Raw genomic sequence first — 26405 nt, 5'->3', positions numbered from 1 at the left:
AAAGAAGTCCTGTAATGTTTCCGATCAGTCCAGAGCAGCAGCTTGCAGCATGATGGAGCACACAAGACAAGATTTTAAACAAAGATCCCATTTTGCGGCACATTGCAACCTTCCCTTATCGCATCGTGAGGGGTAGTCAGATTGTACTAAATTATGTCCAACCAAGCCCCCGTGGATCCGTGGATTAAGAGATTAAAGTGGACCACTGGGCAATGCATCCCCTTTCCCCCTCATATTACTCGCATGATAATTGCCCAAACTGATTTGCACTTCCACAAAAGCTTGCAGGGACTCTTTGTAGCTGGAGCGGAGCAGACGCTGCAGCCCCTCAAAAATAAAACCACTGCCGTCTATGTCAGACTGAGAGACAAATGCAGAGCTGAGGACAACACATTACAGGCTGCAGCATTTTCTCTCTCTGGGCTTTAACTCCTAACGCCACAACAGCAAACCTCACATGGTCCTGTTTGATGGCACACAATAAGAATAAAGACCGTCGCCCTAAAAGCTTCATTTCTTTGGTCAAAGGCCTCCATTCAGCTGCTCTATATAATCAAAAGTCTTAATTTTACTGCGCGCAACATATTGATAAAACTTTATTGACAAAATATTGACAATTACATACTTCTTGGAAGTATACTTTGTGTTAAAATTGTAGCAAACTTAACACAAACACAAAAATTATTTACATTCTGTAAAAGAGGGTTTAACAGAAACATTAACTTTTAGCATTTCTGTACATGGAATACGCTCAGTGCTTGACGTTTGTTTGTTTTTTTTACTCTCAATTCTTGCATTTAGTCCTTCGTGGCAACTTTCAGTGGAGGGTCAAGTCCTGACAGAAGGCTGCGTGGGGCCACAGCGACACATTGGTAAAGCTTTAGGTGAAAGGAATGTCCTGATGCCTTCCCTTTAAGTACTTCATCTGTAGTCTGATTCGCTTTTTTAGAAAGGTTTTGTTTTTTTAAATCGAAATTCAATTTTTTTTTTTGTTCTATTTTCTTTTAAAAAAAAAAAAACACTATAACGCAGCACCGCTACTTCATGTTTTCACAATCACTTTTACATTAATTAAAGACTGCACACTTTGTAAAAAGGAAGAAGCACGACATCTCTGTTTGAAAATAGAGTTAAAAACAAAAAATTGTTTTTTTTTTCTTGGTTTGAGAAAACTTGTCAAATTAAAAACAACTACCAGGGGAAAAAAACTATACCATGCAATTCAAGTTTTACAAAAGCAGTTTGGTGTTTTGGTATCTTGAGTGGAAACGTTTTTGTTTTGTTTTTTAAAAAAACCTTCTGAAGTGCAAACGTCCAAAATGAATTGGAGAGGGAAAAAATGTTGGTGGATGGGAGATTGTAGTGGTGGTGGTTGGTGCGTGGAAAGGTTCAGGTGGGTGGACTGAGACACTGTCAGCCACATTTTTCCAGGGTCATTTGGATTTACAGACCCACGCGGTGACAGCAGTGCCACCAGTCGGGTTTCTCTCACCCTCAGCTGCCGATCTCCGGAGATCTGAAATGTGACATTGGCTTTTTACCCCCTCACTGTCTCTACACGGCATCCTTTATCCATGTCCTCCTTAGCTCAGACGCTTATTGTCTTTTTTTTTTTAATCGTCCGAAGTGACATCGATTTCCTCTGGGCTCCCCTGTTTAGTCGCCATTCTCCACCGGTTTATGTGATGCGATCCTTTCTTCTTCTGCTGAGACTCCGAGCCCTCCTCCTCCAACTTCTGCCGCTTGAACTTCGTTCTCCGGTTCTGAAACCACACTTTTACCTGAAGAGGGGGGAAAAGAGAGAGAGGGAGAAAAAAAACCTGGATCAGTGTCACGAGATAAACCGCGATTGGCCAGTGCGTAAAACCACGCGTAAAAGGGACACATTGTTTTTGTAGCAGGGCTAAACACAAGCAGGCAGCGGTGCAGTGGAAATAAAAAAGGTAAACTGTGACCTGCAGCTGGTGATCACAGAGAAAACAACCTCCAGAATAAACAAAGATCAATTGTATTCTCACGGATTAATCCTCTCGTTGTAATTATTAAATTATAATATAACAAATGTAATAATAATTGAACAGTAACGCAATATGCACATGAAAAACACCAACGTCTTTTTGAATTTGGGTTCACAAACATTTGATGTCTGGAAATACTTTAGCTTCATCTAAAGTAGGTCAGAACATTTTATTTTTCACAAGAAGAGTATTTCTGCCAGCACGTGGACGCTCAAAGAAATAAAGGAGTCACATATTTGACATATATTTCCACACGCTGCTCTAAATCGACTCAGCTCTGTTAAACGGTACCGTGGGGAATTAACAACACCTAAATCGATAAATTGTCTGTTCCTGCTTTGTCACTCTGCAGCCCTTTTAGCTCTTAAATAGCAACTGAGGTGCATTTAATAAGCCTTCAGTGGGCTAATTAAAGTAGGTGATGGTTCATTTCTCCCTTCAGTCGCTCCAAAGGCCCCGCCGTGGAAAGGAGAAGCAGCGGACAAAAGACAGCGGCTGATGGGCTCAAACAGCATCTTAAATATGGCAGGGGGAATTCACTGAACCCGCCTCGCTTTTGTATCGCCTATCCCATAAAATGGTTAACTGGTTAATTTGCCCTCCATTTTGAAAGGCAACATTCTCCCCCCAATACAAAGTAATTCAACCCCTCCTAAAATGAGGTTAGGCCTATACAATGACAGTGGATCTGATCCAACAGAAAGCCTCTGTCTTCGATTGACAACATGCATTTATGGACCCTTGTGTGTGGACACAATTCGGTAGCTGATTATTTCAAATGATTGTTTTCCTATTTGTCTAGTCTTAATTGTGAAACGCTCAGTCATTTGAATGCGGCCTGCTTTTAAAAAGCTCCGTGACGCACGGTGCCACGTTAAAGGTAAAAAAAAAAAATAATGATAATAAAATATCACATATAGTCCACTACATCAGCCATAATGTGAGAAATGTCTTTTTACAATAAATATACAACTATGTATAATGTAAGCCCATGTATAATAGAGCACAACACACCAAGGAGCAGTTTACACATGTCAAAATAAAGTGAAGGCACTGTTCAGGCGAAAGAGGATAAATGTGGAGGAAAATGTTGTATTTCTTACCTGAGTTTCTGTGAGGCTAAGGCTGTGGGCGAGCTGTTTTCTTTCTGCTCCCACCACGTAATGGTTTTTCTCGAACGCGTGTTCGAGCCGCAGCAGTTGCGAAGGTGAAAAAGCTGTCCGGATTCTTTTGGGCTTTCTGGCCAGAGCGTTGTGCAAAAGGAAGCTCTCTGGACTCGTTTCATTACCTGGAAACGAGCAGAAAACGAGGGTTGATTTATTCTCTAAGGTATTAACATTTCTGTAAGAAGCAGCAGGCCTGCGTACAGCTCTGAAACAATAGTCTGCTGAAGGCAGACTGGAAATACGGCGTGGTAGTGATATGTGAGGAGAAGCTGGACATAAGTCAATTCATAGAGATAATGAATCGATTTTATATTATTCTTATTGTAGGATGCCTTCATTTAACATTTGTGAGAGCACCGCATGAAGGAAAGAGACGAGCAGCACAAAGCAGAGGTTTAATCCTGGGCCTAATTAGATTAGCTCAAAAACCGCCTTTGTAAACAAAATCACAGGTAAAATGGAAGCAGCATGGAGACGTTTGAATAAACAGCAGCCAAAAGCACTTTAGAAATTAATTTCGGATCGATTCCTATACAATGTGTTTTTTTTCTTTTATTTGTCAGAAAAAAATAATAATCATAATTATAAATACTATAAAATGAACGACCAAAAGCAAACATAATAAACGAATTTTCTTATTTAATCTAAATCACCCGAAATTTGATTCATATCTGCCTTAGAAAATTAGCAATAGGCTAGTGAAATAAGCAGCCAATTTGTTTTAATTTTTTCCTTTAAAACAAAAATGTATCCTTTTTTTTTTTTTAGTAAAAATGTGTCTTAGTCTTGGCAATAAACTGAGATAGACCAGTTAGGGTTTTACGCATTGATATAGATCATATATAGGGGATATCATGCTAAATATAACCTGCAACACCAACAGTGTACAGATATGTCAACATTATTGTGGTCTTTTTGTTTTGCTTTGAATATACGCTCTAGGCAGAAAACAGCTTAAGAAGCCAAGGCAACGTTTTATTTTTTACTCGATAGTCCTCTTTCTTTTTTTGTAAATGAAGAAATGTATTACATGGGGGCGAAATAATCCACTAAATACGTGTATATTTGGGCCTGCCAACTGGAGGTGATATCCTTTAAAACGGCTCTGCTACAGCTTTGCAAATTTTAATTCCTACACTCTGCGTCTGCACTGATGGAGAGACACAAATCAGTAACGTATCTGTAGCGTTTCGTGCGTAAAAACAACCAAACCAAGCCTTTTTGAGAACTTACCTTGAAATCTGTGACCCAAGTACCTATATCTGTGTAATAACCAGGGGTAGAAAGTTGAGGGGTCCCTTTGCTGGCTTGCAAAAAGAGGGTGCGGACTGTGTGAGGATGAAAGCGGGTGAGCGGCCAGAGCGTGCGGCGGGGCCACCGAATGCACCGGGATTCCGGAGTTTTGCTGATGAGAGACCGCCTCTGCAAACACCAAGTCCGGGTTAGAGTAGACGCCCCTGCCGCCGGAGTGAAAGCCGTTGAGGAAGGGGTTCATCTGGCCGGAGTTTGCATAGCTGAGAGCCGCTGGCCTGATGGGCTCCTCGGTGCGGGACGCCGGTACAGGATTATCCTTCGCCACTAAAGACTCTATAGTAAAACCCCTCTTGGGTGTAGGTTGAAACATGGTCGGATAGTCCAGATTCCCCAGTTTAAGTTAAAGTTGTCGTGGGCGCTCTCGCTTAAAAAATACTCCACACCCAAGAAAGGGGGAAAGTTTCTGCGCAGTAAATAAGTTGGGAAAAGGCGGCAGCGTCGAGAAAACCCAAATAAAAAGTGCTCGGCTACTCCCAGACTAATCCATGGATGTGATCGTTTTCCTCGCCGGGTTCGTGCAGGCAGATTTGTTAGTTCATGAGCCTAATTAGCGCTGCAGTCCCATAAACAGCTTCCTCTGAAGGCTGTAATGGCATGGTGATTGGTCGCTGCCGCTGCTGCTCGCCTTAAGGTGGAGAAGGGGAAGACGCTTAAAAAGTGCGTCAATGGGAAGCAGGGGCGCGGAGAGGCGGACTCGAACGCGCAACACGGAACGGATTCGTCCAGAGAGGAGCCCCCCCACGGGCGCGCACACACATAGGCCCCACTCACGCGCACATATCTCCAGGACATTTAACACACTCATCTGAACCAGTAGAAAAAAAAGCTCAAGGTAGCCGGCGTATTTACATTTAAGGGTTATGACAGATTGAAACTGTTTTTTTTTTTAAGGGTGGGGGTGCGTGTTGTGCTGCTAACAAACTATTATTTTGATGATGCACAACGTTGTTGCGCAGACATCATGTAGCAGCTCTATTAGTGTATTTGTGATGCTGTGCGCGCGGATAATATTCAGAAGCATGTTTAATTGGCTATCAGTCGGCCTTCGTTTATTTCTCGATTTTGTTCCTGTTTTGAGTTTTCTATCCGGATTCCTGGGGAAACTGTTGTTGTGTCGTTTTCTTCTGATTCTATACGGATCAGTTTCAAATGAAGGGCTCTTGATTTCTGCAGGAGGAGATTCTGCGAGACACAAACAAGCCTAGCTATTAGATTTAGAGCTTTTTTGTCAACTACCCGGGACACTGCGTGTAGACTGACAGTCCTCCAAATTCAATAACACCTTCCCACTGATGAGTCGCCGTGTGTCATTCAGTATTAGTCAGTACAAAACGCCCAGGTGTTTTATTGGAGTGTAGCTACCTGTGTGTGCGGATCAGCCATGGCCGCGCAGCGTTGGCCTCCACAAGAGTGATACACACACTTCTACAGTCAGGATGAGGCTGCTTATAGAAAGGGACACATGCTGCCCCGAAACACCAATAATGCTCTATGTAGTGTTTGACAGTTTTATTTAAAATCATGTTTATTTCTAGTTTTTGTTCGTTTGCATGTTTGTTTGAATAATGGCGGGACTGTGTAAATGGGTTATTATGACAGATATCATAATGTTAGATGTCAGGAAATTCAAGTCGCCTATTAAGTCACCAAACAGAGATGAACCTGAATGCTAAACATATTTATTGAAGTGTGATATTATTATTATTATTATTATTATTATTATTATTATATTATAACCTTTATTATTAGTATTGTTGTTGTTGTTATTATTATAATTAAAACTGTCGTTGCTAAGTTATAGGCTATATACCAGGTCTAAAACCAGTCTGTTAGGTGTATTTGTGCGGACAGGTGAAGGGTCTGTGTGGAATCAAATCAAACATAAACAAAGAGTAAAATGGGTTTGTAAAGCTGTCAGAGCACCAACAGCTGTAACACAACACTTAATGCGGCTGCTTTGACATGGTGAAAATGTGTCAGTCCTGATTAAATTGTTATTTCCAGGAGTCATTGGTTGTTTTTTATGCTTATTTCAGCTCAGTTAATTAAGGTAAAGTCTTTTATTTTGTGATATCCCCTAATACGTGTGAGTCAAAGTCTTACCCATAGCACACAATATTATTATTATTATTGTTATTATTATTATTATTACCGATATGAGTTTAATTGTTTTTATTTGCATCATCCATCTATTATTGTAGTCGGCTCTACTGTAGCTAGTAGGCTGTGCCGCAGCCTCTGACCGGGCCAGGTAAGCCACATTCAATCCATTTGTTGAAATGAAACAATTCTTTGTGAAGGAAAAGTTCGGCATGATTTTTAATTCATTTTTACATTTTTTTAACAACTCCAGCATGATGTTGGGCTCCAGGTCTGATAATTGACCGGACTGTGACCACTTCCTGCGTGTTGATATTTCCGTGACTTTTCCACAGAGATAACTGCCGATCACGGCCGGGATCACGCACCTCCTGCTCCCACGCGGTGCAGGCTCGCTCCTCTCCACGGAGCTTTAGCGACCTCTGGTGGTTACACGGAGGAAGTGTAATAAAACGGTACCAAAGCTGAGGTCTGTGGAGCTTTAGGGGACATGATGGAAGATGGGTTAGTTTCACTATCATTTCTTCTTTCTCTACTTTTTCGTCCTAACATGTAAGACAAACAAGAAGAGATTAAAAATAATAAAATGAAACAGTAAACCTTTATACAAACTCAATGAATGCATTTCCCATCAACACATATTAAGTCTTACATGTTTCAAATAAGGAGTAGGAAGTTTACACTTACATATACACCCAAACATCACCCTGTGCCAATAAGCTAATCATAACCATCATCATCTTCTTTATTCTCATGCCACAGGAAAATGTTTTGTTTTAAATCTTGACTCATAACTGAGTTGTTTGCTTTGCTTGCGTTGCACATCCAAATCATTCAACTGCAGACTAAAATACACTCTTATAGTTGTACCAACACAAAGGTTCTTTAATCTTTCCTCTCAAAGTATAAGCAGCCTCCATGTCATCTATGTTGAAGTTAGGGCAGTTGGCAATAATAGTTATACATCTGTAAAACCAGCTATTCTGACATCTCAAGTCAAATGACCCAGTGGGACCATCAGGTCTGACCCCCAAGTTTAAGAGCCACTGTTTAAGTCTTTAGTTGTGTACACCAACTGATAAGTGTGCTGCAATCTTTAAATACGAGACTGATGAACAATTAGGTGTTGAGCAAACATCTTTATTAATAAAGGCTTTATCTGAACACATGCAACCTGGTACGATACCGTTGATTGCAGCAAAGATAGAAGCTCACACTGGATATCAAGCGAGACCAATTGAATACTCTAAGCATGCACATCAAGATGTCATTTCCACTGGTTCTTTAACAGGTTAAGAAGCATCCGAAACATTAGATGAAGAGCAGAGATCACTGAAGCAGAAGACAAATTACTATTCTTTGCCATTACAAGAGTGGTGGATCTGTGGCATAATGTAACATCTATGCAAAGGTCAATTATTTAAAAGAGGCAGTTGGTAACGCACTGAGATTGCATTGAATGTTGGAGCAGGAACATTGGTCTTGAGTTTAGTCAATTTCACTTCTTCATATAAGGTAACAACACTCCTAACCACTGGGGGCAGTCGTGTTTACATTGATCAATTGCATGAGGCAAGCGCACTGTTGATGGTGCTTTGGGTGGTGAGGAGCCTCTGGTTCAAAACTGGAGTCAAAATAAAGATGAAAGGAAAAAAATCCCCCGGAAAACTACTGTCTACAAATATTTAATTCAAAGGAATAACGCACATGAGAATCAGAGGTTGTTTTTTTCAAAACCAATTCATCATTAATTGAGCCAATAGAGTGCAGAGGTTGGTGCTCAGCGGCGGACTGTGGTCCAGCCATCATCATCTGTCTCGTTCTTGGTGCGACGAGGGTTGTCTTTGTCAGAACGCCAGGCATTTTCTCCATCGGTCGCACGCTCAGACTCCCTCTCCCTCTCTCTGGGCGGCTCCTCGCGCTTCTCCTCGCCTCCACGTCGCCATGAACCACCTCCTCCTCCTCCTCCTCCTCCTCCTCCTAAGGAAAGATGCTCATTAGGACACATTCAAGATGGAACATGTTGATATTACAAGTATAACTCTAGTTCAGAAGTGTATATTGTTCCCACCTGGTTGGTTTCATTTTAAGACACCTGCTGTAGCACTAATAAAGGTGAACAGCGACCTCTGCTGGCTGAATACAACACTCAAACAGTGTAGCCAACTGTTTGGTCAGATGAGTGCTAAATAAAGTTCACAGCTACCAAGAAGTGATTTGTTACATTTAGTAGCTTGGCGACAATTTGGACCTTCACAGAATAACTAACAGTTTGTAGTGTGACTGATACAATGTTTTACTCATTCCATCATTGGTCTGAGGATAGTTTGGCTCACTGGCCGTACAGAGATGGGATAAGGCCTCAGACATTCTCCTCCCCTTCCGCCTGCATCTGAAGCTTAGCACCGCAGGCCAGAGTGTTTTTTCCCCTATCCCAGGATGATAAGCGAGACCTTACTCCAACACTGAGAGCACAGTGAAGATAGGTGTGGCTATGCGAGACTAGTCTGAGTGTAAATGACAAATCTGAACCCTGAATATTGCTGAAGGTGCTGTTCAGCTATAAGCTACAGCTACTACTCTACATATATTTTGGCTTAAAAATTCTTTGAAATTTCTTTAAGGGAAAACTGTGATGCATCGCACAGTGTATCCCTGATATGCATGTGGTTGTACGGTAATATCCTAAATCACGCTCTCCTTACCCTCCTCTTGGTCTCTGGATGGGCCTCTGAATTCACGGTCATCCCGACGTTCTCTATCACGACGCTCAACGCGGCGCTCAGTGCCAACGCCACGCCTATCATCGCGGTCGCGTCCATCCTCACGGTCAGCCTCTGTGCGAGAGTCTCTCCAGCTGCTTCCTCCTTCCTCTGTGCCTCCTCTCCTCCAGGGGTTCTCCTCTCTGTCAGGAGATAATGACGCTGATTAACATAACTGACCACTCGCTGAAAAAGGTGACGACGACATCCTCTGATTAATAGAGCAACATTCTTGGAGTAGGTCTATCAAGCCCACCTGACTGGACGACGCTCTGTGAAGGTGTCACTTGATTTTTCCTCTTCGCCAGCATCTTTGTCATCACTGGCATCATCACGGGGAGGACCCCAGCTGTCCTCTCGGGCCTTCTCCCGCTCACGCCAACCACCTGCAACGTATTAATGTATTCATCATCCTGATAGGCATCACAATTAAGCACAGAGTTGCTGAGCAGTTAAAACGCTCAATAAGCAATTAGAAAAACATCTTTTTAGCAGCTGAATGGCTACAGACTTACCAGGTCTGCCCAGAGGCTTCCAGGGTGTGCCGTCATCACCACGGCGTGGCCCATCATCCATGCCTCTCCTTCCACCTCTCTCGTCATCTCCTCCCCTTCTGGGACCCCAGTCATCATCAGCCCCACGCCTTTGACCCCTGGAGTCATCCATGCCTCTACGGGGACCTCTGTCATCATCAAAGCCACGCCTGGGAGCGCGGTCGTCATCAAAACCACGCCTTGGGCCACGGTCGTCATCAAAGCCACGCCTTGGGCCACGGTCGTCATCAAAGCCACGCCTCTGGCCACGGTCGTCATCAAAGCCACGCCTCGGGCCACGGTCGTCATCAAAACCTCTACGTGGACCACGATCATCGTCCATCCCTCTGCGTAGAGGACGCTCATCGTCACCCCCTCGGCGTGGGCCTCTATCATCGTCAAAGCCTCTACGGGGTCCTCTGTCATCTCCGCCCCTGCGTAGACCTTCTCCTCGTTTGGAAGCCCCCTCCCTGTCGTCCTTGTCATCCTCACCGCCCTCTTGTCTCCACTCCCTAGAGAGAGCGCAGTGTTGTTAGAATAGCCCCTCGCGGTTTACATGGTGTTAAAATGAAAAAAGTGTAATTAGAGTCACCAACACCTACTTGTCAGGGACAGGACGACGCCATTCTGAATCCCCTCCCTCCGTGCGCTTCCTCCAGCCTCCTCCTCCTCCTTCTTCCTTCTCCCTTTCAGGCTCCTTCTCTCCGCCCCAATCCTGTATAGGCAAAACACATCAATCAAGACACACAGCCATAACATCAGGATCACTCCGTCTGTCTGTAGACCTAATTTGTCCCTGTCCCTCACAACTTCATATTAGGGATGACACAAATGTACATTATGATAAACTATTGTGATCAGTTGTCTCGCATCATGAACTTGCAATCTTTATAACAGGTAGAACCTTTATTCATTTGTGAATGTTTAACAGGCATTTCACAACACGGTACAAGAAAGCAAGTATATAATTTTTGTTGATGTTATCACAATCATCCTGATGATGATTCCATCCCTTTATGGTCATGATGTTCCATCAGTAAAAATAAATGATAATCTACTTTGTACCTTGGGTTTGTCCTCTGGGGGGGCCCTTTTCTCCTCTTCACGACGGCGTTCTCGCTCCTCGATCTCCTGTTGACGCGCACGCTGCTTCCGTTCCTGCTCCTCGAGTTTGCGCAGACGCTCCTGGTACTCCCTCTCCTCCTCCTCTCGCTGCTCTTGTTCCAAGCGTTCAGCCTCCTCACGCTCTGTAACACAAGCAGAAAATTACATGTGGTATGTTCAAACAATAACTGAAACTGCATTAGGCTCTGATCGAAAAAAACAACAAAAAGAAAACAGACTTTTCCTGACTAAAACTTTGTCATGTCCAACTTCACTTACCATAAAAGTCACACAACCAAATGAAAACTCAGTACCAATGAGTAGTAATGTGCCACAACACAACCACTGTAAACACAACTGCCAACATTTATACCATTTATACCTGCCCCTCCTTTACCCCTCCTTTGTCCGAGTGCAAGTGTGCAAACAGAAACTAATTACCTTTCTTGAGCTGCTCCTCGTGGATACGCTGTGCCTCTTCTTCTTTCTGACGGTAGAAAGTGTTACGCCTGTCCTCTTTGCGCTGCTTCTTCCTTTCTTCCAGGCGCTTCTTCCTCTCCTCCACCAAGCGCTCCTGGAAAGTTGCCAGTTTTTCCTTCAAAGACAAAACAGTGAATTTGAAACCACTGTGTCTGTAATACAGCTGTACTGCCTCTCTGGCCCAGAAACAGTAATGGCTCTGTGCAGCATCACTACAGCAGTACCAGCAGGGGGCCCTTAATAAGTCTGACAGCTGATGCATATTGGTGCTGCAGCTGCTTAACTTGTGCAAATATAAATATATGCGCATGTGTGTGTGTGCATGAAAAGGCTAATTAATAAATTAAACTTTTGTGGCTCTGCTCCTCTTCAGCATGTCTGAGATGATGTCAGCATACTGGGAGTCAGGACACTGATACTTTGCTGTTGCTCCATTGCCCTCTGGTTCCTTGCTCCTTCTAGCATACACTTTGCAGCACACACAGTTGCCTCATGACAGCAAAGCAGTGACTACTGTTATCAGTACCTCAGCTGAAGTTGATAGAAGGAATAAATGTGCTTACCTCATAAATGAAGCTTCGGGCAGCAGTTATTTTGGACAAGAAGCTTTCTTTGTCCTCCAACATCCTGGACATGCGCTTCTTGTGCTCCAGAGCCTTCTCCCGTTCAACTTTCATGTTACTGATCTACATCAAAAAGAAAGAAAGAAAAAAAAAATCTTACATTGTGGACACTCACCTCGATGTATTACATTTCCGCGATCTATGCATGTCATTTTCACTGCCTGTTTTTCTTTGCATACCCTCTCCTCCTCCTGGAGCTCCCACAGTTCCATGTCCTTGATCCGCTGCTCCTCATAAGCCTTTTTGATAAGAGGAATCTCCTCGAGACGTTTCGCCCTCTCAAAGTAGTCAATCTGGAGAAAAAGAAAAATTAGTGTCCAATTCACGCCTTGGTGATATTTTTTACAGATGTATCACACAGTTACCTTCTTCTCCTGGTTCTTCAGACGCTCTTGAAGTTCCTTCTTCTCCTTCTCCAGCTGCTCCACCTGTTTGGCCATGATGAAGTCAGGATCGAGCTCCTCAAGGTCCTGTACAAAACACATTTGTTAGTCTCACCTTTGAACTTTATATTGCAATGACCTATTTCTGAAATGTACTGTTCAACCTAATGACTAAATTTACATTTTACCTCAATATCAATGTCCTTGAAGGCCTTGGCACCAAGTTCAGTTTTCTTGATCTGTTCCAGCCGTTCACGGACTGTCTTCTTCTTGATCTGCTCATGCTCCTGCATGATGCGCTCCTTCTCCCTCTCTTTGGCCTCCTGGCGCAGACGCTCCTCCTCAGCCTTGCGAACCTTCTGCATCTCAGCTTCCCGCTGCTCCAGCTCCTCCTTCTCACGCTGAATATTCAGGCTCTCCAGGCGCTCCTTACGCTCTTCAATGGTCTGTCTACGAGCCAGGATGCGCTGATGATCCTTGCGGGCATTTTTCAAATAAGCAGCGATGGCCAGCTGGTTCTGCTCCTCACGCTCTTGCTGAGAAGGGACAAAGCCATCAAAATGCAGTTTAGAGTGAGTTATAAAGCAGACTAAATTAGAGTTTACTACCACATGAAGATATGTCATGTCTGTGTATCTATATATGAGCGATAAGTAAGAGAGTGGTCTCACCAGGATGGAGGCAGGCTTGATGATCTGGATGGCCTTGGCCAGAGAAGCAGACATGGCAGTCAGCTGGTTCCTTATCTGTTCTGAGGGCATGTTCTGCAGGAACGGACCAACTGGAGCATCCTCTTTGGTTGAGTAATTCAGATCAGAGCCAAAGCTCAGAGTTCGAGAGGTGTGGTCTATACGGACCTACAGGGGAAAAGGAAATGTGTAAGATGTGTAAAATAGTATGATTAACACTCTTAAAATTAATAATAACTTTTGTTGACGTATCAGTAAGTTAATTCATTGATTAGTTAGTCCATTGAATATGCATAACCTCTGCTGATCATGACCGTACCTGCAGATCACAGTGCCGGGCAGCATCCACAATGGAGCGCTCTAGCTGGAAGGCGTCCACAAATGGAACCAGGGAGGCCAGACGAGTGAACTCAATGCTTTGATAGATCTGCGCGACCTAATATAATGGATGCAGAATAATCAGAGATTTATACCATTACAGTGTTGATGTGATTTAGGGGAGCATTCCAGGTGAAGGAAAAAGACTGAAGAGAATTACCTGCTGCAGGAGCCTCAGGATGGTGTTGCTTTGCAGGTGAGGGACATACTGCTGCAGATCAGCCTCCTTCTCAGCCTGGTCTCTCACCCAGTTCAACACCTGGTAGGAGAGAATGTTTGTTACCAAACTTCACGATGAGAAATAACCAGCTACATTAATGTGATGAATTGAATGCATATCAGAAAAAACTGCAATTCAAACTATAAAGATGGATTATATATTATCAGGCTGGTTGCCACCAGATTGTTTACCTTGGTCACTCTTCCACTCAGTTTGAGAGGATGAAAGTCTACTTCAAGCCAGTTGTAAAGTTCTTTTATATCCGGTACGACATACTGGAGCAAGTTGAATCTCACCTAGAAAACAAAAATTTAAATAGACATTTGTCAAAAACATCTTTAAGCAAATATCAACAGTTTTACAAGATCTCGTTAAAAGACATATTTCAAACAAATTTTCATGAGTCTATTCAAAAAAGGAACAATCAACAGCTCTTGCGTGTACTTTAAAAAAAGTATTCAGGGCACGGTTGAAATCCAAAACACCTGTCAAAGCTTTCATATGCAGATAATGCAGATAATGTACCATGTCATTGATGAGACTCTGCCGAGTTGGTGGAGACTGCAGGCCCAGGAGGGTGGCCAGCCTGCGGTGTTTTTCTACAATGATGCCATCCATGTCCAGTAGCCTGGCAATGTCAGTGCGCTCAGGGGTGATGGGAATAGACAGTGTGGCCAGGAGGACTCTGGTTGACATCCTGAAGATTGAAAGTAAGCATCATTATCCATTTGATCACAGCCAGAGTTAAACTTGTGCATATATCTACAAAATAATGAATACGCTACCTCTGCATCTCATCTTGGGTCAGATTCTTACGCATCTCCCTTGAGAGGTGATAGAGCCGGTGGAGGGTGCAGGCATGGAAGAGAGCATTTCCAGATTTCCAGAACACGGTAGACACCTTGTTGTAGTAGTTGGCCATCAACTGGGGTTTAGGAGGCTTCTTGGAAAGAGCAAAAAGGCCATGTATGTCTTCAACAGCCTTGAATGCTTCCTGGAAAAAGACAAGCAGTAGTACATTAGTAACAATATCATTGTCACATATTTAATTACACTGGAGGACATTCAAGTACTATACTGGTGTTTAGTTTTTTCTACAGGCCATACATTAGATAATATATTACTGTTTCTTAAAAGGTTTTATACATTCAAATGTGTAGCAAGTAGACTTAAACGTGCATGTATGCTGATATCCTTTATGAGATTTAGTATCAGGTGGACAGACCTGCCAGAGCTCCATGCTAATGGCGCTGTCCAGCTGCACCAGACGAGTCTCCAGGTGCATAGACTGACTTTCAGGGTTGTTCAGGTTGATGGCAGTGCTCTGGTTGTGGTGGCGCTGGATCTGACCCAGATGCATACGCAGATTGTCACACAGCTTGCGGAATTCTGCTTTACGGGTGTACTGAAGGCAGAACTTGAATGCTGCAGAAAAGATGACACTGTTTAGTATGAAACATTCAACATGTACTTTACAGTGGACTTTTCATTTACTGAATTATTTTTCTGTACATCTTTACGTGAATTATGCTTCAGATGGTATAATCTTACCAACCTTAGGTAAATATGTGAGCAAAATTGACAGTGACATTTAAATGTATATTTTATTAGGGGACCTATTAAAACATCAATCCCCTTATTGCTGGCTGAAAATAAGTCACTGTTATGTTCTGTGCATGTCTTATCATTCAATAAGATCTACCTACATGAAAAAAGACAAAAGAACCAAGAACATTTTTGCTGACAGTAACTTTTATGCAGCCTTGAAAAAGAACGCACTCAGTTCAGACAATAAGAGCTTAATTGAATTCAAAACATTAAGGTATTCAGTGTGTGTCACTACCTTGCTGGGCAATGTCATGGTACAGGCGCTCCACCTTGGAGTTGTTCCTCAGCAGGTCCAGGCACTGGCGGTAGGACTCCCACAGGAACTTCACCCAGGGAGTAAGCAGCAGACGATCGGTACGGTCCTGAGTGTCCTCTCCACTCACAGCACTCAGGAGAACACTAAAGTCACAACAAGCTCAATGTTAATAATCTTTCCTAATATTATTAAGCACATACCAATTACTTTAAACCCTCAGCTTCAACATCAGTACACTGTAAAACACACAATCATATGAATACAAACAGACATTTAGATTCTGTATCAGGGTTAGGGAAATCCAATAACACTTTATTCTGGAAAAAAAGACATGATCATATCTGCATTTAACATTTGACCATCTTCACCTTTCAGGAGTCTGGATGTTGTCCAGATCCTCGATGTCCAGGACCATCTGCTGGGACTCCTCCTTGGCTGTCTCAGTCTTCTCCTCCGCCAGCTTCAGGTAAGCTCTAACCACATCCTCCAGAGATTTGATATTCACCTGAAAGCAAAGACAGATATTACACTCTGACTCCAGAGAGACAGACGATAATAACTACCCTCTCTGTGCAAACATCTCCCAAACCTGCTGACAGATGTTCTTGTACTGGTAGAGACCCTCCTTGGCCAGGTGGCTCTTGCGAAGATCCACGCAGAGCTCCAGGTACTTGAGCATGATGGGCTCGTGGATCTTCTGCCATGTTCGATGTTTCTTGCTTTTGATGACATCGTACAAAACATCCAAAGCTGGCTGCTTCTTGCCAACCTCAAGAAACTCTGTGTGAACACATAGAGAAACAGACACACATTGACATTACAACATCACAGGCCATTGGGAACCGTACACATTGACCGTTACACATTAGCATCTCGCACCGATCCCACAACCATGGTTAGCTTAATCTGCCGGTGAGGCCCACGGTGCTTGGTGAACGTGACATTAGCATTAGGACAACAAGAATAAAAGCACCACCGCTCTGACAGTAGCTAAGAGACACGGACAATAACGTAACAAAGATGTCATCTTACAACCACCTGAGCTACATTTCTTAAATGTCACTGACCTAGTCAGCAGCAGCACAAGCATGGCCCAGTCGGTTAGCTTCATACCAGCGCAGCATAAGAAAGCGAGATAGCTTCCCCGCCATTGAAGCTATCAGTTAGCCCGCACCGTAGTGACGAGGGCTAAAGCCAGCTAGCGTTAGCCGGTTAGCATGGATGTGTGACGTTTGTGAGGCGTTAAGTTGTTTCTACTCACCGTTCGCTCGTTTCAGAGCGTTCTCCGGCCGCTGGAAATACGCCGGCATGTTGGTGTTGTTCTAGTGAAACTCCAGCTGGCTGAATTCAGTAATTTCTGAACAGTTTCACCAGTCCATCCACGCCACGACCTCACCCGCTGACACGATACAAGGCTGAGAAAGGAAGAACCTCGTGAGCGGCCGCGCTAGGGTTGCCAAGTGCGTTATGCAGTATCCCCCTATCACGGTGTCTGCCCCCATCAGTAGACCGTTAGTTGAGGAAATTAAATATAATAATGACTTAGTATCTCAAAGTAATGAGAAGGTATTATCTTGAGATACTAAGTCATTATTTTGAGATCATTTCTTGTTATTTTGAGATACTAAGTAATTATTTCTAATTATTTCTCATTATTTTTTGAGATACTAAGTCATTATTTTGAGATACTACGTCATCATTTTGCATTATTTTGAGATACCAAGTCATTATTTTAAGATACTAAGTCATAATTTCTCATTATTTCTAATTATTTTTGAGATATTAAGTCATTATTTTTTAGATATTTTCTCATTATTTCGAGATACTAACTCATTGTAATGACTTCCAGGACCCTTTTTAATCACACTGGCTGAGATGGGCTTCCATACAACATAAACAAGATTAAAATGACACAGAAATAAACATGCACATACACAAACGCACAGATGGGACAAAATAAAAACCCAGAGGGCTTGTAAGAGATGCCCACCTATAACGTTAAGATTAAAACACATTACACACGCAAAAACAGATTAAAGTCTTCAAAATAATCTAAAAGAAGGAAATTATTCACAAGCAAGAAGAACACTTTCTAAACAGTCAATACAGTCAAAATTCAGTTCTGACAGGCCAGACAGTCACTGACGAGCATCTGCATGAGTTAACATATCAGAGTATCCTGTATTTGTCCTCTTGAGGTATATGCTTGCTGAAACTGATATATTATTATTCATTCTGCTGCCACAAATAATTTGTAACCCACTGATGTGTGACCATGGGTGTTAATCAAAAAGTATCACATAAATAAAGCATGTGAAATAAGGTACTGGGTACTGCTATGAATAGCCTAATCCTACACGATTTATTTTAAATAAGTGTTTTAAGAAATACTGCCTACTGTAGCATTATACAACGGATAAAAGCGTCCAGAAACCTACAGAAAGGGGGTTTCCAACCATAGTCTATACGGTTTCAACAAACCTGGCAGCCCTGGGTGTAGAAAGTTCCCGTATGTTCTCCACTGATGTCGCGTTCAAGTACCGAATATATCCGATGTAGACTTCACGCTTAACTACAGATTCGACTCAGTCTATATCACATGAAAGTATCAGGTTAAATAAAACACGTTCATATGACTCAAAAAATATGGCTGATCTAATCAGAAGTGTAGGCAGGATCATGTAATCACATTTCATGAGGTTTTTAAGTTGTGTATGTGTATATATACTTGTATATTTCAGCAACATTGAACGCACCATTCTCGCCAGTTTTGATTGGCCGTCCGCAGCGTGGCTCCTCCCCATCCTCGCGCTCAAGCCTCTTGTCCCGGAAGAAGGAAGAAATTTCGCAAAGAGAAGAAAGTCTGTTGACAGCAGGAATCATACCCAGGCCACTGACAAGTTTGAGCATATTTTCTTTCTTATAAATCTGTCACGCGTCGCATTCTGCTATTTGGACGTAGCAGGAGCACCCAAGGTACTGCACGACTACATTCACGTTAGTGTCCACAGAGGGCGGTGGTTGGTGTTAACTTGTGTCCCTGAACTCTTAACAGGTATGGGATATGGCAGCCACTGAAACGCAGTTTATGTTAGGCGTCGGATTAATCGGTAAGTTTCAGTTCACATGGCGTTTCTAGTTTCTCGGTTTTCAGGACATGCAGGAGAATCACATGACATCAGTGTGACCACGTCCCTCATTGGTTCATTGCTCCTGCATGTTAGACAGTTAGTTCAGTGGGGGGTTCCTGAACGCCTCCAAAAACACTGACGAGCATGTGATAAGGATTTAATCCCAGGAAGCTCTGTCTGATGCAAATATGATAATATATATAATATATTATTGAAGATGATGATGTTAACTTGAGTTCTCATTTTTCTCTCCAGAGAAAGATGTGAATGGAGACACACTGTGGGTGTGGTGCTATCCCTCTGTGGGCTCAGACCTGAGGCAAGTCCTGCTCAGCAAGTGCTGTCTCACACACGATAGCAGGGATTTCCACACCTTTGTGTTTGGGCAGTTCTGCCGCACCTGGTACTACATCACCACAGTGGAGGTGCAGGAACCTACAGCACTAAACAAGGTACAGTCTCCAGAGGCGACCATTAAAGGTCCCATATTATGCTCATTTTCAGGTTTTGGTTTCTACTAGAACATATTTACTTGCTTTAATGTCCCCAAAACCACATTATTTCCCCCATAATATCTGTTTTGAACATACATTAATTCAGCCCCTCAGTCTGAAATGCGCTGTAAAGCCTTTCTCTTGAAAAAAAAAACCCCAATCACTGACATTACAACAGTACAGAAGTCCTGACACCTTGTTTACAGTCAAAGTTTCTGAAAACAGGTTGTGTGCATTTCTCTGTGGATTAAGCGATACCTTCTCAGTATTTATATAGCATCTCGACCTGCTTTATTATAAAAAAGACATGGAAATCTTACATTTCACAACATATATACTCTGGGGCAAGGAACAATGAGTGCAGCATTTCTATATGATATTTGTTTCAAATTGACTTTTATATTTTTGTCTTATTCTCTCTCCCTTCAAGGTCACTCATTTTTCAATAGTTGTTACGGCAAAAGACTTCAATCCTGAGAAGTATGCTGCACTTAGTAGAATACTCTGCAGGTACAGTGATCAGCTCAGAAAACACTCTTTGTACACCTTTCATTAAAGATTTAATCTATTTTTTCATTTGAATGGTGTGTTTTTGTTTTTATTATCCAGGATGTACATCAAACATGGCAGTCCGGTGAAGATGATGGAGGCTTACGTCACGGTCCTCACAAAAGGAATTTGCCACAGTGATGAAAACGGCTCATTTCTAATTAAGGACTATGATGTTCGTAAAGCGTACTTGGCTGGTTCAGTGAAAGGTAAACACATCCCAGTGGTTGAAGACAGGCTCCTGGAGCGGTGCTCCGGCCCTTTTTTTCTCCAAGTGAGAAGAACAGAATAGTATAATCTGGTTGACATTCAGGAAGAAATAGTTTGTTGTCATTTTGATATTTAAGGTGGCTCGACTGATTCAAGACGTCAACTCGTGCACTAAATAACATGAAAGGAAACACTCCACTTAAAAATTTCTGGTTGCTGTCAAAGAGCGGTAAAAGACTTAATGACACTATTCACACCGGCAGAGATGTGAATGTGCGACATAAAAGGTTTGAATATTCACAGCAGCTCAGGAGGAGTCCAGTGTGTTGTTCCTGCTGAGTGCAGTGACGGACGTAAGCTCTGGAGACAAAATAAAAGTGTCTCCTCCTGTGATTATTGAACACAGGAAGCCGAAGCCGAAGCAGGAAAAGCTAACACTGAACTACTGTCAGATATTTAATCGAGTTTCCTTTTAGTGAAATGCTCTGAATTAATTAAAGTTACCTCTGGTAAGCAGTTAACTACATAGTGTGTGTCTAGAGCTTTTATTGTAAAAGGTCAGAAAATAAGAAGTGAAGCTATCTGCGCTGCCTTTGTCGAGGTTGCACATAAGGTTTAAAGTAAAACTATTTTCCGTCCGATCCATAGATTAATGAGGTCTTAGAGCAGCCCGTCAAATCAACCTTGATCCAAAAAACGTTACTTTTTCACCGTGTAAAATCCACGTACTGTTTGAAAGTACTCATGAGAAAAACTACAGTTATAATTATATTTAAGTGCAAGTTAATCGCAGGTAAAATACTCCCCAGTTGTGTAAAGGGCTTTATAAAGTTGACTCATATCAGGTCTATGTAGACTTGTCACAACAGGTTACACAACCTTGGAAAAGGTGCAACGTTTTAATAATGCACCTGCACACATGTGCATGTGTCGTGCACGTGTGCTCTGGTAGTAAAAAAATATAGCACTATACCCCTGGTGGAAGAGGAGCACTAACCAGTATTTTGTTAGGTGTCCTTTTGATGACATGCACACAGTCGTTTCTTTGAAACCAAGAATATGTGCTCTTGTGGGAGACAACAGAAGCAACCTTGAAGCTTGAATTAAACAGGTCCTTCAAGGTCCTAGATTCCTTCAGAGTTAATGTCCATCCAGTTAACTCCTATGTTTCCGTCCTGCCTCTATCTCTAGATGTGGTGTCTCAGTTTGGCATGGAGACGATCATCCTGTATACAGCTCTCATGCTGAAGAAGAGGGTCATTGTTCATCACCCTCGGATTGAGGCATTGTTGGAATTTACAAGGTGCATTTTTAAGACCTGAATCCAAAATATTTGGAGTGAATCTTTGATGAACACTTTGCAATGGAGAATATTCTCATCTGTTGGTAACTGTGTCTGTTTCCCCTCAAGAGTTCTTCCGACTCTGACATGGCACAGGAAAGACTGGTCCATCCTGCACCCGTATGTGCACCTGACTGATGCTGAGCTAGAGGATCTCAAGAAATGTCCCGGTGAGGCTGCCTCCTGGTTTATTTGCTCAAATTTCTACTCTTTGCACTTGGTGATTAGCCTCCATCTGCACTGTGATCACTGTGATCTCATGGTGGGAGAAATGAATTATTTATGCACCAATATGTTCGTTTTCTCCACAGGGTATGTAGCAGGATTTGTAGATCCAGAGGTGAGCAACAGATCGGACTTGTTTGATGTGTATGTGAACCTCCCAGATAGTGTCATCACAGTATCCCAGAGTGCCAAAGGTACAGTATGTTCAAAGAAAAAAGCAGTATGTTTCAAAGAGCACTTTGACTCTTGAGTAGGACACCCTTTCTCTCAGACTTATGTTCAATATCCCATCACAGACGCCATGGCTATGGGGAAGCTGCACAAAGACATCGGCCACCTTATTGTCCAGTCTGCAGAAGATGCTGAGAGGTCAGATAGTCAGGTGATTAAGGTGAGAATCCTCCTCGGAGCACAAATGTCTGTATTCAATCCACAGTTGTAAGAAATTGGGTCCTGAATCTAACGTGACGGTGCTCATTAATCCACAGGATATTTCTGTCAAGACAAAAGAGATCCTGGCTAACTTGATGGCCCTGGCTGACGAGTGCCAAGACTCTAAAATCACTTTGGAGAGTTTAAAGCAGCGCCATTTCCCTCCAGCGACCGAGAACTTCCTCTTTCATTTGGCAGCTGCCGAGCAGCTCTTACGGATCTAAACCTAGAGATATAAAGTTGGACCCACAGATATAAATATATAAATATACATAGCAACAGCAGCTGAAATGGCTCCTATGTAACGAGCAGTAATTATTAATGAGTTTGTTGAAACTGCATTGTGTGTGGTTATCAGATCACAACTGCAATAGACAATGCACAACGTGTGTGTTTTTTTTAACTGTCACTTTTTGTATTTTACTAATGACTTCAATACAAGCTAATCGTGTTGTATGAGGCTTTTTCAAACTGTTTTATAAGGTGATAGGAAAAAAAAGCTGTTCCTCGTCAATCTACAACTGATCAATAATGATTGGTGCTTCCATGTCCACATTGATTTCTAATTATTGTGTGTTTTACTGTAATTTTATTGATGTACAATTAGCATTGTTTTACAGGCGAGTCCATTTTCAACCACATTGCCAAAAGGATGATTTTGTGCCTCAGTATTTCAGACAAGACGCTGAGTGCAATGCTCATGTAACTTTGAAAAGTAAATGTATTTTCATGAATTGATGTAATATTTCCTATCTATGAAAACACACGTTACACCAGCTAGATAAATTTACTATCAAAAAGTATCATTTTGCCTGTTTTAATATCTTAAACACAAAACGCTGCATTTCACCTGAGGCTGTTGCATGCAGTGGACCTTTTCAGCGGCCGGATGACATGTTAAAGAAGACATTTATTATGATGCTATCCAATAATGGCAACGTGCTTGGGTTGATTTTGCTCCTCAGAGTCCGCGATGGTAGTAGAAGTGTCCGCCGTCAGCTGTAGCCTGCAGCTGCTCTTCTATGTTTTCCTTCTTTATCTGTAAAACAAGGTCAATGTCAGCTGAGTTCACCACCAGGAACACATTACAGCACCGGAGGATGGTGCTTCTTACCGTTCCCAGTTGTGGATAGAGACTGAATGACAGAGGGATCATCAAACCCAGAACAAACGCAGCAGTTATGTGATGGAGAGGCGTGATGAGCAGAGAGTTCCTCTGGAGAAGTCTTGTTCTGTAATGGGAAATTATTTGGTAATGGCTTTATTTTTTTGGTTCAGGAAAGTAGAACTAAATGTGAAAGTGACTGACCTCTGTAAGAGCCAAACCAGGAGATTAGGGACAGCAGCGGTTGTACCAAACAGCGCCGCTCTTGATAAAGCAGTTTCTCTCACGGCCTGTTCAAAAGACAGAACTGTGTAACACTGCAAGTGTTCAATGAGACTTGACCATTTGAGACAATCTTTTTTCTTTACCTTTTCTCCCGCTGCTTTAGAGAGGCCGACAGGATTTCCATTGGAATCAAACACTTGGATCCCAGTTTCTGACTCGTCACTTCTGACAGCAAACACGTTGTAGAAGGCCAGAGCAGCTGCAGAGAGTTTCACAACATGTTAGTTTCAAAAGTCCCACCTGTTTTTACTGGATCCGAACCAGCTGACACGCTATTAAATCAAGATGGAAAATAAGCAAACTATGACGCATTTCGTGTCTACTTTGGGCTGAATTTATAATGGATCACGTATCTACTATCTGACATGCAAAACAAAGTATTCAGAATTATACAGTACTATGTGTGCTGCAGTATTGAGGTGTCAGAGATAAATACTTACCCGAGAGTGGGACTGGTAATATGGACTTAAAGAAAGTCTGGATCGGTGCACTTCTTATATTAAGTCGGTTGATGAATATTTGAGGAAGGGCCTGAAACCAGAGGTACAGGCAATTAAAAATATGCTTTAAGAAGCAACTTTCAAAACAAAACCTTGAGACGTTACAATCAACATGCCGCACTTGCCGCTGATACAATCAGGTTATACACACCCCTGCACATGAGGCAGAGGAAACTGTTCCAACAATCAACAGAAGCTGCTTCAAAGATATCTTCTTACTCTGGTGGTGAGAGATAAAGACAATAAAGTGAAGCAGAAACACAGACTAATGATTATTAACATACATACATACGGTATATATTACCTGCTCTGATGAAGAGTTTCTGTTTGCATAGTTGAACCCAGCACTGTAACTCTGCAGCAAAAACTGATGATATATAGAGATTTTACCATTAATGAACAGTTGTGAGAGCCACATCTAATATACTGTATATTTATAAATAAGATTCATTTTCTTCTGACCTGCCAAAACAGACTGGGTTTGACGCTGCGGTGTGGCAACAAGCTGCCAACCACCTGAAAAAGACGTTTGTTGGTGTCACAACATTATCAGGAACAAAGTGTCACTTTATATTTATTGGATGAGAAACGTACCAGAGGGGCTGATATCGGCAACAATGCTAGGGAAAAAACAAAACAGGTGAGGGCATTAGCATCTCCTTTTGATACTATGTACAGTTTTTGTGAAATAATTACACAGTAATATTAAACATAATACACTGCACATGTGCAAGTTTCAAACATTGAATTTCAGCTGTTTAAAAACTTGACTTTACTGCCATTAAAGTCTCTATAAGAAGAGTTTTAATACTTGTTGATGTTATATGATATGGATGCACAATGTCTAAAGGTAATTTGAATAATGGATGTAAACTATTAAAAATGTAATAAATCCTAGATTTCACTGTACCTGCAGGGCGGAAAACTAGTGGAAGAACAGCACCAGAATCAGCGTGGACAGACGACTGTAAACACAGCAGCAATCAAGACTTTTCACAAAAAGCAGCACATCAAACTCCTTCAAATTAGTTATTATAATTAGGAATGCACAATCAATCAGAATTTTATCAACATCGCAATATGGATAGGGCAACAACCAAATTACAGGGGGTACAATATAGTACTGAAAAACATCCTTGCATATTATATCACAATTGCAATATCAGTCCAAAATAACTGCAGTTAGATATTTTCCTTCCTCGTATCATGCAGCCTTCAAATCACAACATCTGGACACCACAGCCTCCAGAGGAAAAAACATCTTCACACAAAAATAGAAACACATTGATAAAAAATTAATTCTCAACTAAGAAAAGGTTTGGTTTGTATAAACTTTTAATGCGCAATGTGTTTTTTATATAAAGCAAAAATATGACAAACGAACAACAATATCAAACCCTGTTAGTTGAACAAACAAGAAGTCATTACAGCGTTGAAAATGTTTAAAGAAATACAGTATATAAACTAATAGTGATTTATTCTTCCACAAAATCTGTTATTTGCAGTTTTTTTGTCTCTTGCGGGACTTACAAGTGAGAGGTTCCGTGCTTGTCCATCCTAGAGGAAGAAACAGAACAAACAGATTGAAATAAATGTGCTGCAGGTGCACGAAGATGGCTGACCACTGTGCAGGTAATCTGACCTTTTCATTTAGTTTCTCTCCACTTCCAAGAAGACTGCGCGCCTTCTGTATTTCAGCCTGAGGAGAGCAGTAGCAACAGGTAAACACATCACATATGTTCTACTCATCTCGGGGTATAAGATCACTGTAGTAACTACTTACATCAGAGGACAGCAGGGAAGTTGGATCAAGGAGATTAACCCAGATCTGTAGTCGACTGAGGACAGACTGAAAAAGAGGAAAGTATCACTTATTTAAAATATCTGTGGATGTAAACACAACTTCAGCTGAACTCAACTGACTGAATATGATGTATCTTTATCACCGATGATGCTCTGCATGTAAAATCACTGCTGTGTTAACAGTTACCTGTCCCTGGCTTTTCCAATACAGCAGATTAGGATCCATCAGAACGACGAGTACATTTACTTCTCATTAAGTAAATAACTTACAACAACACTAACGATACCACAGTGGACATTTAGCAGCATGTATGTCATGCTTTTGAGGTCAAGTACTATTCATTTAGAAACTACTTCCGCCTTGAAACCACGTGTGCAACTGGGGGCGGTTTGCGCTACATTCGCGGACAACGAAAATATCGGATATTACGATTCTTTCATATCTAAATTGCCACAAATAAGTTGGTTGCCATTCCGGGCCGTGTTAAAGGCGTATGCTAAATGTTTGGACTTAAAAATGAAATGACATTGCTCGGGAAAATAACCCCCCCCAAACTGCTATTTCCTAGGTCAGTAACACAATACTGCAAAGCTCGACTCCACAAATGTTCTCCTCACCTGCTCGAGCACCTGAAAGCACCACGATAGATTTTTTATTTGTTTTTAAGGCGTCATTTGTACCAGTAACAGTACAC

The 26405-nt window shown here is 42.0% G+C and overlaps 4 protein-coding genes across 6 annotated transcripts; 1 reads left to right on the top strand and 3 right to left on the bottom strand.

Moving 5' to 3' along the window:
* Window positions 1–1416: 1416 nt before the first annotated feature.
* On the bottom strand, window positions 1417–5100 carry emx2 (empty spiracles homeobox 2). Its single transcript, XM_083922981.1, has 3 exons — window positions 4418–5100; window positions 3122–3306; window positions 1417–1781 (listed from the first exon to the last, which is right to left on the bottom strand). The coding sequence occupies exons 1-3, from the start codon at window positions 4806–4808 to the stop codon at window positions 1614–1616; spliced, it is 744 nt and encodes a 247-aa protein (XP_083779107.1). The 5' UTR covers window positions 4809–5100; the 3' UTR covers window positions 1417–1613.
* Window positions 5101–7722: 2622 nt separating this feature from the next.
* Window positions 7723–17047, bottom strand: eif3s10 (eukaryotic translation initiation factor 3, subunit 10 (theta)). Of its 2 annotated transcripts, none has more exons than XM_083922721.1 (22): window positions 16896–17047; window positions 16224–16414; window positions 16003–16139; window positions 15614–15777; window positions 14996–15195; window positions 14556–14764; window positions 14296–14467; window positions 13962–14066; window positions 13711–13809; window positions 13492–13608; window positions 13155–13340; window positions 12672–13019; window positions 12466–12570; window positions 12280–12393; window positions 12041–12163; window positions 11439–11592; window positions 10959–11140; window positions 10496–10608; window positions 9876–10405; window positions 9617–9746; window positions 9304–9503; window positions 7723–8578 (listed from the first exon to the last, which is right to left on the bottom strand). In XM_083922721.1, the coding sequence occupies exons 1-22, from the start codon at window positions 16942–16944 to the stop codon at window positions 8379–8381; spliced, it is 3828 nt and encodes a 1275-aa protein (XP_083778847.1). In that variant the 5' UTR covers window positions 16945–17047; the 3' UTR covers window positions 7723–8378. The 2 variants fall into 2 exon arrangements, with proteins under 2 accessions (XP_083778847.1, XP_083778848.1); XM_083922722.1 differs by having other exon boundaries at window positions 7723–8575.
* Window positions 17048–18484: 1437 nt separating this feature from the next.
* Window positions 18485–22921, top strand: dennd10 (DENN domain containing 10). Of its 2 annotated transcripts, none has more exons than XM_083923433.1 (10): window positions 18485–18610; window positions 18690–18744; window positions 19021–19217; window positions 19690–19769; window positions 19869–20017; window positions 21210–21321; window positions 21430–21530; window positions 21672–21779; window positions 21882–21976; window positions 22074–22921. In XM_083923433.1, the coding sequence occupies exons 2-10, from the start codon at window positions 18699–18701 to the stop codon at window positions 22239–22241; spliced, it is 1056 nt and encodes a 351-aa protein (XP_083779559.1). In that variant the 5' UTR covers window positions 18485–18610; window positions 18690–18698; the 3' UTR covers window positions 22242–22921. The 2 variants fall into 2 exon arrangements, with proteins under 2 accessions (XP_083779559.1, XP_083779560.1); XM_083923434.1 differs by having other exon boundaries at window positions 21857–21976; window positions 22074–22205.
* Window positions 22922–22940: 19 nt separating this feature from the next.
* Window positions 22941–26024, bottom strand: sfxn4 (sideroflexin 4). The gene is made up of 14 exons (XM_083923435.1): window positions 25898–26024; window positions 25691–25756; window positions 25550–25606; window positions 25438–25464; window positions 24818–24872; window positions 24502–24527; window positions 24370–24423; window positions 24212–24274; window positions 24059–24127; window positions 23848–23938; window positions 23491–23606; window positions 23327–23412; window positions 23132–23249; window positions 22941–23056 (listed from the first exon to the last, which is right to left on the bottom strand). The coding sequence occupies exons 1-14, from the start codon at window positions 25934–25936 to the stop codon at window positions 22979–22981; spliced, it is 945 nt and encodes a 314-aa protein (XP_083779561.1). The 5' UTR covers window positions 25937–26024; the 3' UTR covers window positions 22941–22978.
* Window positions 26025–26405: the final 381 nt, after the last annotated feature.

The sequence above is a fragment of the Echiichthys vipera genome (genome assembly GCF_963691815.1).
Source record: "Echiichthys vipera genome assembly, chromosome: 11".
NCBI classification, from domain to species: domain Eukaryota; kingdom Metazoa; phylum Chordata; class Actinopteri; order Perciformes; family Trachinidae; genus Echiichthys; species Echiichthys vipera.
This window is presented reverse-complemented; position numbering and strand designations above follow the sequence as displayed.